Source organism: Phyllobates terribilis, unplaced genomic scaffold (genome assembly GCF_046119375.1).
Source record: "Phyllobates terribilis strain yellow unplaced genomic scaffold, ASM4611937v1 Scaffold_5__5_contigs__length_657084704, whole genome shotgun sequence".
Taxonomy (NCBI): domain Eukaryota; kingdom Metazoa; phylum Chordata; class Amphibia; order Anura; family Dendrobatidae; genus Phyllobates; species Phyllobates terribilis.
The window spans coordinates 499,523,806-499,534,888 of record NW_027362765.1 but is presented as its reverse complement, the minus strand read 5'-3'; the positions used below and the strand labels follow the sequence as shown (position 1 = coordinate 499,534,888).

The 11,083-nt window shown below is 42.5% G+C and overlaps 1 protein-coding gene across 1 annotated transcript in view; it reads right to left on the bottom strand.

Moving 5' to 3' along the window:
- NOC3L (NOC3 like DNA replication regulator) overlaps positions 1 to 11,083 on the bottom strand; it is a 72,540-nt gene that overhangs the window by 2,123 nt on the left and 59,334 nt on the right. The window contains exons 18-20 of the mRNA XM_073685574.1: positions 5,086 to 5,214; positions 3,899 to 3,996; positions 1,192 to 1,276 (exon numbers count right to left, since the gene is read on the bottom strand). Of these exons, the coding sequence (XP_073541675.1) occupies positions 1,192 to 1,276; positions 3,899 to 3,996; positions 5,086 to 5,214 (312 nt within the window). The remainder of the gene's footprint in view (positions 1 to 1,191; positions 1,277 to 3,898; positions 3,997 to 5,085; positions 5,215 to 11,083) is intronic.

Sequence of the window (11,083 nt, the reverse complement as noted above, 5' to 3'; positions counted from 1 at the left end):
GAAAACCAACCCCACTCCCAGTCTGAATCGCTGCTACTTGTTATGGACAGGAAAAACAAATTTAAAATGTATTTTTGGATCCTAAAAAAATGTGTATAGTCACACATTCCCTTTAGAGAGAAAGAAAATAAAAAATATTACACCTCACGTATCACAGGGGAAAACAAAAAAAAATAAGTGTGCCTGGTCACAAATGGGGGGGGGGGGGTGTAAAGGGTCCGGTCCTGAACTGGTTAAGTACATCTGTGACGGAGAGGAGGGCTGATCTATAAACACACTTTAGATGCTACTGAGAAGAAGCAGTGAAGACGTGTATACATTTCTCACTATACACAGTGTTCCCTTACATGTAGAAATGAATCGGAGGAATGAAGGATGACTCTTCAGCCTTATTCATCTCCCTTATTTGGGATCCATTTTAGCACAATGTGAATGAACCTTATCATATACCATTTTCCTCTTCTAGCACTATATCGATACAAATTTGACACCATTGTCTCCAATTGCTGAGCGTGTGTTACTTTGGGGTCAGTATTTTAGGCTCTTGTGCACAAAATCTAGCTGGATAATTACCTGCAGCATTCATACTCATGTAAAAAAAAAAACAATGAAAATAAGAAGAACTGGAGGTGAGAGCCACAACAACCAAATGCCAACACCAAAGAAATATCTAAACTGGTTCTTATACTCAACACTTTCTCCTCAATGAATGTCCTGCAAGCCGGCCCCAAACTCTGCAGTCTCAGACACATGGAATGTATGAGTACAAACAGCAACACACAGGTGTATAAAAATGGCCTTACAAGTGGTTGTCAGGCCACGGCATATTGATGACCTATCCATAGGGTGAGATCGGTGGGGGGCTGACACTCGCAGCCCCCAGCTGTAAGTAGCTTCGGATGGATGTAGACACTTTGATTGGAGCCACTAAGCACAGCTCGATACAAAGTGTAGTGGCCACTGACAGGTATCGCAGAACAACTATGAAAAGAACAGAGCTGTCCTGCAGTGGCCGGCGCTGCACAATGAAAGGAACTGGGCTTTACTGCTCCATTCAAAGGCTTTACAGAAACAGGTGATCAGTGGGACCTCCCCCTCTCCCCCATGGTTCTCATATTAACAACCTATTCCAACAACCAAAATGCTGTGACTGAACAATCCCTTTAAGCACACAAACATTTCAGTAAATACCTTAATCTTGGGAACAGTTTCCGGAATGGGTGGATTGAAGTTCATTTCATTCATAGAGTAATCACTAAATAATTCCACAGGAGATCTGCAAATAATGAATACACAAAGTAAGAGTGATACACCAAGAAAAACTAGGCAGACTTAGAAGTTTGGCTAGCACCACCACATCTATACCGCTTTCCTCATTCTCTCCAAACATGAGTTTGTTACCCAAGTTTCCTATGAAATATACACAAGTTATTAGGATTTGCCACATCCATGATCCAAGTAAATTATAATGGTCTCAGGTGCCAATTTCATTGTAGACCGTCAACTTGAAAGCATCAAAAAGGAAAATGGGACATAACATACTTTATATTAAAATTATAATATTTTTATTCAAGTTTCTATAAAATAGCGATAATATGTAGTCCACATACAGTAGTAAAAATGACTGATACGTTCCTGGCGAAAGTAGTGGGGCCGTAGCCTAAAGCCCCCGTCTCACATAGCGAGATCGCTAGTGAGATCGCTGCTGAGTCAAGGTTTTGGTGACGCAACAGCGACCTCACCAGCGATCTCGCTGTGTGACACTTTGCAGCGATCAGGCCTCTGCTGTGAGGTCGCTGATCGCTGCAGAATGTCCTGGACCATTTTTTGGTCGTTGCTCTCCCGCTGGTCAGCACACATCGCTGTGTGTGACCAGCGGGAGCAGCGATCAGGCTGGTAACCATGATAAACAGCGCGTTACTAGGGGCGCACATGCACTTAGTAACCCGCTGTTTATCATGGTTACCACTCTGCTATGGTGAGTGGTAACCATGATAAACAGCGGGTTACTAGGTGCGTGTGTGCCCCTAGTAACCTGCTGTTTATCATGGTTACCAGCCTGCTCCTGCTTCAGCAGACTGGTAACCAGGACATCGTGGAAAGATTCTTTCCACGATGTCGCTGCTCCCCTGATCGTTGGTGAGCCTGCCTGTTTGACAGTTCACCAGCGACCACATAGTGACGCAGCAATGGTCGCTGACAGGTCGTATCGTTGTCGGGATCGCTGCAGCGTCGCTAAGTGTGACGGGGCCTTAAGGGCGCTATCAGTATTTGGTCAGTATTTTTTCTCAGGAGTGGAAGCCAAAACCAGATGAGGAACAATCAGAGAAAAGGTATAATGGAAACAAGTCACCAATTCTGCATTTATCACCCACTCCTGGTTTCAGCTCCCACTCCTGAGAAAAAATACTGACCATATACGGATAGCAGGGCCGTGGCCTAAGAGCATTACTCTCACCAGGAATGCGTCAGTCGTTTATACTATGTGGACTACATATGGTTAGTTTTATGGAAGCCTAAAGAGAGAATGTTGTCATTTTAATTTAAAGGTATCAGATCTGCAGTTTTCCTCCTTGATGATAAATGACCTATGGCATTGCCCATGAAACAGGGGAATTAGTCCTTCCCGTAGCTGGGTCAATGCGAGTAGACCTCTTCATGTCCTATGCAATATGTTCCCAACAGGAACGGTCTTTTTCTTATTATCCGTTTTTAAACTGTACTTATTACAATCCTCTATATCTAGCTGAACCTTTCGTCCCCTCACAACTCATGAGGCTACAACTTCCAGTTCTTCACCGATTATTCTTCCAAATGGAGACTTGTATTCAATTATAAATCAAGAATATTTCCAAAAATACATCCAAAAATCCAACTCATTAACTGAAGGCCTACAGCATGGAGGGTCCCATGAGAAAGAAGTCCATTTCCTTTTCATTTTTTAAGTTTATTCCCATCAGGAGTCTCCAAGGAAGTGACCTTAAGTTATAGACTTTGGGGTTAAGGACCCCATATCAGACTAGTTTCTTATGTCATAAGAGACAGAAAACAGACAAGAGTCTAAAAGAATACATACTTCTAGTGGGTAACACAAAACAATAAATGGAGTGCAGAAGCACAAAAAAGACAAATCAATGAGTGAGCCTGAAAAATACACAATGTGTATGTAGTAACAAAGGCAACAGTGATTAACAAGGAAAAATGTCCTATCAATATGGAAGCACTATATGAAGTAACTCACAAGACCCCAAGTCATGGAGTAGTCGTCCAGTTTCCCAGCTATACACTCAGACATAACCCTCCTCAGGATGTAGTGTTAGGTGTGGTTTTTAAAGTCCATGATATAACTTTTATTTTAATATTTGCTGGCTTGCATTTTTCCTTGTTTAGGTCAATGTATTTTAGTACATTATTGTTGCAGTACCTTGACAAAATTTCGGTATTTTTATATATTCTTTCACATCATTGGCACTTCTTTCTAAAATAGGTTGTGACTAGACTTTATTTTTTTAATTATCCTTCAGACAGTGTAACACGAAAGTGTTGTTTTTTTTTGTAATACATTTAATTACCTTTTTCATTAGCCCCAGAGGAGGGGCGTAGAGAGGCTCAGACAATGAAAGTCCCGTAAGCAGACTGATTACAATGTACAGATATTACTGAGCAGTAGCTGAAAGCACCTTCTAAAGGAGCTTGAACTCAGCACTGAAGCAACACCAAATGGTTTGAGAGAGATGGAAGTGAAATAAGGTAATGAAGTATGTTACAAAAATTCATAACTCAGCAATGCCTGGAGGATAATTAAATTAAAGTTTAGGTAATTTAAGTCTTTTGCTAAAATTTATTTTTTCTTAAATAAAATGTATTGAAATAAAAGTTATCAGTTTAATGGTCTTACCTTCGGCTTAATGAAGCAACAAGTGCTGATGAACCTTCAGAGGGTGCTCCAGCCCGAAGGTGGGCAGCGAAATCCCGGACTACAGGGTGATAATGTCTCTGCAGATATAATAAAAAAGAGAGCTTATATAGAAGTGCATGTACAGAATATCTACCGCACATTTAGTAATATTAGTACAGCACAAAGTAACATGGAGGCAGAGAGGCAAGTCTGTTCAAGAACACTACTTTTAGATGTACATATTGGAGTGGTGATCACCCACAGCCTGTCAGAGGTTTTGTACCTCCAGCCCTCCATCCCCACTCCAGAGCTGTCTCAAAGGCACCTGAGCTAAACAGAATCCTGCTCAGTAATGATTGGGGTATAAAAAAAACTAAAAAAAATCCCCCACAACAGTTTGGGCAGCACATTGGCAACCAAGGACAAACTCTTTACAGAGGTGACATATACAGAATTCTATGATCTTCTTACAGGAGGTGTCTGAATACCACAGTAGAGAAGGTCAGGTTACCAAGTCACACAAGAAAGCATTCATTTTCCTTTATGAAATCCTTATGAAAGAGCGCCATGTCTAGGAGGCACAGCACACATGAGCACTAAGTACACATGGCCGACTGTCTTGGCATTGAGAATGTCCCAAGGATCTGGATAAACGACATCTCATTCTCACGGTGTGAAGTCTCTTATCTGCTAGTCTTATCTAGATTTATTAGCAGTTCTATATAAAACTGGAGGACGAGAGATAAAAATGTCTTCTTGCTGATGATTTTGGATATCTTCACACTAATTTCTTACAGGGTCACGGCTTTCACACATCACTGCCAGCTCCACATACTATTCTCATCTAACAAGTCTTAATAAATCAGGTTATTCTAGAGACTCCCAGCAGAGACATCCATATAGAAGGCTTCTGTTTATGAAGAGACGCGATCACTGCTCAATTATACAGTGATGGAAAACCAGGACTATCAGTACATAGTACCCTCTGCTGTGCAGGCCGCACATGGCACTGTCCTACAGCAGCTTTGTAAGTAAGAGTGGTGCAAAGCATTAATAAATTAATGCCACTTGTTTTCTTTATATGGTAAATACTGTATGGCCGGCCCCTAACGATATCTCTGGAATATAAAATCTCCATTTCCTAACAGATTCCAGTCCCTCTGGGATGGAGGTTACAGACAAGTTACCTGCAGGATGTGCAGCTCCCACAGGGCGGTGTTCTGGGCATTACAGTACTCCGGCTCATCCAGCTCTGGGAGATACAGCCCGCTGCCTTGAGATTCATTGTCAAGAAGAATGTCAGTCTTCGGAAATGTCTGAAATAATATAAAGATTTTAATAGCGGGGCAGAAATGTATATATTCTTATATTTAGATGCAATATGTTACGCAGCACATCACCATACCAAAACCTAATCTCTGCACCCTCCGGCACGGACCGTCCCTACTTTGCATGTTGCTGGGGATCAGTTGTGGAGGCATTGATGCGGTTTCTGTTCTGCCATTGGGCATGGTTACAGGTCACTATTAGAAATCTGTACTTATTTCTTTATTGTACTCATTTTTTACTCACTTATATAGCGCCATTAATTCCACAGCGCTTTACAGACATTATCACCCCATAGATTAAAGTTGTCTATCACATAGCTTATCTAGTCTTAGAAAAAACATTAAAGGGGTTGTCCGGTACTTTTTTTTTTAAGTTGCCCAATGTATTCAGCATGTGGGCATCAGTATCCGCTGATGTCACTACAAGTCCAGGCTGCAGCCGGGGGTCCCTCTTCCACGATCCACGGTGGCTGCTGGGTTGTGGGCAGGGTTATTCCCCTGCGTCACACCCGGCATCCACCGCGCTCTGCCTCTCCCCATTCATTGGGAAGGCACGTGGTGGATGCTGGGTGTGACGTGGGGAATAACCCCGCCCACAACCCAGCAGCCACCGTGGGGACCCCAGCACTGGGTCACGCCTCACTTGTCGTGACGTCAGCGCGGGGTCATGTGCTGCCTGTGAGCGGCCACCGATAGCGCCACTCACAGGCATTATCAGCAACACAAGGTATTTACTAATATACTTATGCCCACATGCAGAATACATTGGGCAACTTAAAAAAAAGTACCAGACAACTTCTTTAATTCTAAATGAGAGCCTCCTCATACACGAGACGAACCTCGGCCAAACCCACTGATATAGACGGGTATAGAGCCCAGAGCAATTGATTGTCGGGAAGGGAATTAAGGATCCAGCAAGTCTGATTTTGACCTGACCTGATCACACAGTGGTGGTGACTCTCTTATATAAAGCACAAGAGTGCTGGGCAAAACAAGCACTCCTGGGTATGGGAGAGACGGTTGAGACTGCGGCCACCTGACACCATGTAATGTGGATGGCGGGCTTAAGGGTTTATACATTGCACAACCTGCGGCTTTAAACAGCTACTTTTTGCTGATTAGTGGTGGCTTAATGGCGTGTTCAGAAAGGGAGACCGTGCTAACCATGTGCACAGAACGATCAGTAACAGATCCCATTGTGCGCACAGACAGTCATGGTGCTACACAGCACACGCCCTGTTGACATGCTTAAAAATAGTTTCACCCGATCTAAGAGCGATCCGTTTGGTCTTTGTAGGAACCCTTATTCCTGATAATCGTAAATGCTTCCTTACATATTGGAGAACCATCGGTAGCGGCAGGATGTAAGCAGTCACATCTCCGTACAATGTTTAGTGCCGCAGTTGATCGCCCATTTACTACATGTATCCGTTTTCTCTGCCATCCAGAAGCCTTTTTCTGCAGCAGTCCTGCATGTACAGTACAGACCAAAAGTTTGGACACACCTCATTTAAAGATTTTTCTGTATTTTCATGACTTTGAAAATTGTACATTCACACTGAAGGCATCAAAACTATGAATTAACACATGTGGAATTATATACTTAACAAAAAAGTGTGAAACTACTGAAAATATGTCTTATATTCTAGGTTCTTCAAAGTAGCCACCTTTTGCTTTGATGACTGCTTTGCACACTCTTGGCATTCTCTTGATGAGCTTCAAGAGGTAGTCTTGGGCAAACTTTGAAAGTGTCCCCAAGTGCAATTGTAAAAACCATCAAGCGCTACAAAGAAACTGTCTCACATGAGGACCGCCCCAGGAAAGGAAGACGAAGAGTCACCTCTGCCTCTGAGGATAAGTTTATCCGAGTCACGAGCCTCAGAAATCGCAGGTTAACAGCAGCTCAGATTAGAGACCAGGTCAATGCCACACAGAGTTCTAGCAGCAGACACATCTCTACACCAACTGTTAAGAGGAGACTTTGTGCAGCAGGCCTTCATGGTAAAATAGCTGCTAGGAAACCACTGCGAAGGACAGGTAACAAGCAGAAGAGACTTGTTTGGGCTAAAGAACACAAGGAATGGACATTAGACCAGTGGAAATCTGTGCTTTGGTCTGATGAGTCCAAATTTGAGATCTTTGGTTCCAACCACCGTGTCTTTGTGCGACGCAGAAAAGGTGAACAGATGGACTCTACATGCTTGGTTCCCACCGTGAAGCATGGAGGAGGAGGTGTGATGGTGTGGGGGTGCTTTGCTGGTGACACTGTTGGGGATTTATTCAAAATTGAAGGCATACTGAACCAGCATGGCTACCACAGCATCTTGCAGCGGCATGCTATTCCATCCGGTTTGCGTTTAGTTGGACCATCATTTATTTTTCAACAGGACAATGACCCCAAACACACCTCCAGGATGTGTAAGGGCTATTTGACCAAGAAGGAGAGTGATGGGGTGCTACGCCAGATGACCTGGCCTCCACAGTCACCAGACCTGAACCCAATCGAGATGGTTTGGGGTGAGCTGGACCGTAGAGTGAAGGCAAAAGGGCCAACAAGTGCTAAGCATCTCTGGGAACTCCTTCAAGATTGTTGGAAGACCATTTCCGGTGACTACCTCTCGAAGCTCATCAAGAGAATGCCAAGAGTGTGCAAAGCAGTCATCAAAGCAAAAGGTGGCTACTTTGAAGAACCTAGAATATAAGACATATTTTCAGTTGTTTCACACTTTTTTGTTAAGTATATAATTCCACATGTGTTAATTCATAGTTCTGATGCCTTCAGTGTGAATGTACAATTTTCATAGTCATGAAAATATAGAAAATCTTTAAATGAGAAGGTGTGTCCAAACTTTTGGTCTGTACTGTACCTGTCCGGACCAGCAATGTTTATGTCCATACATAAATCTGAACTACCCTGTCCACAGCAATCAATGTGCGACTTCATTTTTTCCAGAGCGGTTTAAGACGTAAAAGCAGATCCGTGAATGGTGGCTATGGAGCAGTAATCATGATGCAGTTTGGATAAATCTCCCCTGTGTATTATGGTCACCGTTTTCCCAACAGGAGGTCAGTCAGATGATGACATAGGGCCAGGTCATGCAGCTTATGATGGGACGTAATGGAGTCTTGTGGGACATTGCACTTGTGTGTTACATTTTCATCTCTTTCTGTGAATTAAAATGGAAACTGTTTACAATAACCCATGAGGGACGGCAGCGGTCACATCCCCAGGGATTATGGGAAACATATCTGAATCTGCATTTGTGCTACAAATCCATTTGCATAATGCATTAGAAAGGAACACTTGTCTGGTATCCCCCCAACTGATGGGAATATTTGTGTCTGTTATGGCTTCAGAGACAATGCGCACATTAAAGTGAATTTAACATGTTTCATCCCTTATTTAGCATCTTCCCTAGAGACAAATGCCTTTTTTTTATTGCTTACAAACGGAGCTCATTTTCAGTGCCGCACATTGTGCCCTACATATGGAATTTCCTCGAAATCTGTAAAAATCAAGATTTTTTGGACTATTGTAAATTAGAATTTTATCCTCGTATCCAACAGTCCTAATTCCCTGCAGAACCAATTCTCCATTTAAAGGTACAGTTGAAATCAGAAGTTTACATACACTGTATAAAAAGACACACATGCAAGTTTTTCTTAATATCTGACATGAAATCAGAATAAACCTTTCCTGTTTTAGGTCAATTAGGATTACCATAATTTTTAATATTTGCCAAATGCCAGAATAATGAGAGGGAAAGAATGTTTTAAGGCATTTTTATTACTTACTGCAAAGTCAAAAGTTTACATACATTTCATTAGTATTTGGTACCATTGCCCTTAAACTGAATGACGTTTGGGATATTCTTCCACAAGCTTCTCACAATAGTTGGGAATTTGGGCTCATTCCTTCTGACAAAACTGGTGCAACTGATCCAGGTTTGTAGGTCGCCTTGCTCGCACCTGCCTTTTCAGCTTTGCCCATAAATTTTCAATAGGATTGAGATCAGGGCTTTGTGATGACCACTCCAAAACATTGACTCTGTTATCCTTAAGACACACTGTTACCATTATGGCAGTATGCTTCGGGTCATGGTCCATTTGGAAGACCCATTTCCGCCCAAGCTTTAACTTCCTGGCTGATGTCTTGAGATGTTACTTCAGTATTGCCACATAATCTTCTTTTCTCGTGGTACCATCTATTTTGTGAAGTGCACCAGTCCCTCCTGCAGCAAAACAAACCCACAACATGATGCTGCCACCACCGTGTTTCACAGTTCGGATGGTGTTCTTAGGTTTCCCAGCTTCTCCCTTTTTTCACCTCCTCATCATGCCCAAAAAGTTCAATTTTAGTTTCATCAGACCACAGGACATGTCTCCAAAAGTTAAGGTCTTTGTTCCTGTGTGCATTTGCAAACATTAATCTGGCTTTTTTATGTTTCTTTTGGAGTAATGACTTCTTCTTCCTGGCAGAGTGGCCTTTCAGCCCATGTTGATACAGTACTCGTTTCACTGTGGATATTGACACAATCTTACCAGCTTCAGCCATCATCTTCACAAGGTCTTTTGCTTTTATCCTTGGGTTGATATGCACATATCGGACCAAAGCACGTTCATCTCTGGGACACAGAACCAGTCTTCTTCCTGAGCGGTATGATGACAGGACATTCCCATCTTGGTTGTACTTGCGCATAATTGTTTGTACAGTTGAAGGAGGGACCTTCAGGTATCTTGAAATTGTACCCAAGCATGAGCCAGACTTGTGCAAGTCCACAATTCTCTTCCTGATACAGTTGTGCTCAAAAGTTTACATACCCCGGCAGAATTTTTCCTTTCTCGGCCTTGTTTCAGAGAATATGAATGATAACAAAAAAACTTTTTCTCCACTCATGGTTATTGGTTGGGTGAAGCCATTTATTGTCAAACTACTATGTTTTCTCTTGTTAAATCTTAATGACAACCAAAAACATCCAAATGACCCTGATCAAAAGTTCACATACTCCAGTTCTTAATACCGTGTATTGCCCCCTCTAAAAACAATGACAGCTTGAAGTCTTTTGTGGTAGTTGAGAATGAGTATTTTTTATTTTCTCAGATGGTAAGGCAGCCCATTCTTCTTGGCAAAAAGCCTCCAGTTCCTGTAAATTCCTGGGCTGTCTAGCATGAACTGCGAGCTTGAGATCTCCCCAGAGTGGCTCAATGATATTGAGGTCAGGAGACTGAGATGGCCACTCCAGAACCTTCACTTTGTTCTGCTGTAGCCAATGACAGGTCGACTTGGCCTTGTGTTTTGGATCGTTGTCATGTTGGAACGTTCAAGTACGTACGTCCCATGCGCAGCTTCAGGGCTGATGAGTGCAAATTTGCCTCCTGTATTTGCTGATAAAATGCTGCATTCATCTTTCGTTCAACTTCTACCAAGTTTCCTGTGCCTTTGTAGCTCACACATCCCCAAAACATCAGCGAACCACCTCCATGCTTTACTGTAGGAAAGGTGTTCCTTTCATCATAGGCCTTGTTGACTGCTCTCCAAATGTAACGTTTATGGTTGTGGCCAAAAAGTTCAATTTTGGTCTCATCACTCCAAATTACCTTGTTCCAGAAGTTTTGAGGTTCGTTTCTGTGCTGTTTGACGTATTGTAGGAGAGATACTTTGTTGCATTTGCCCAGTAATGGCTTGCTTCTGGTGACTTAACCATGCAGCCCATTTTTCTTCAAGTGCCTCATTATTGTGCATCTTGAAACAGCCACACCGCTAGTTTTCAGAGAGTCCTGAATTTCAGCTGATGTTATTTGTGGGCTTTTCTTTGCATCCCGAACAATTTTCCTGGCAGTCGTGGCCGAAATTTTT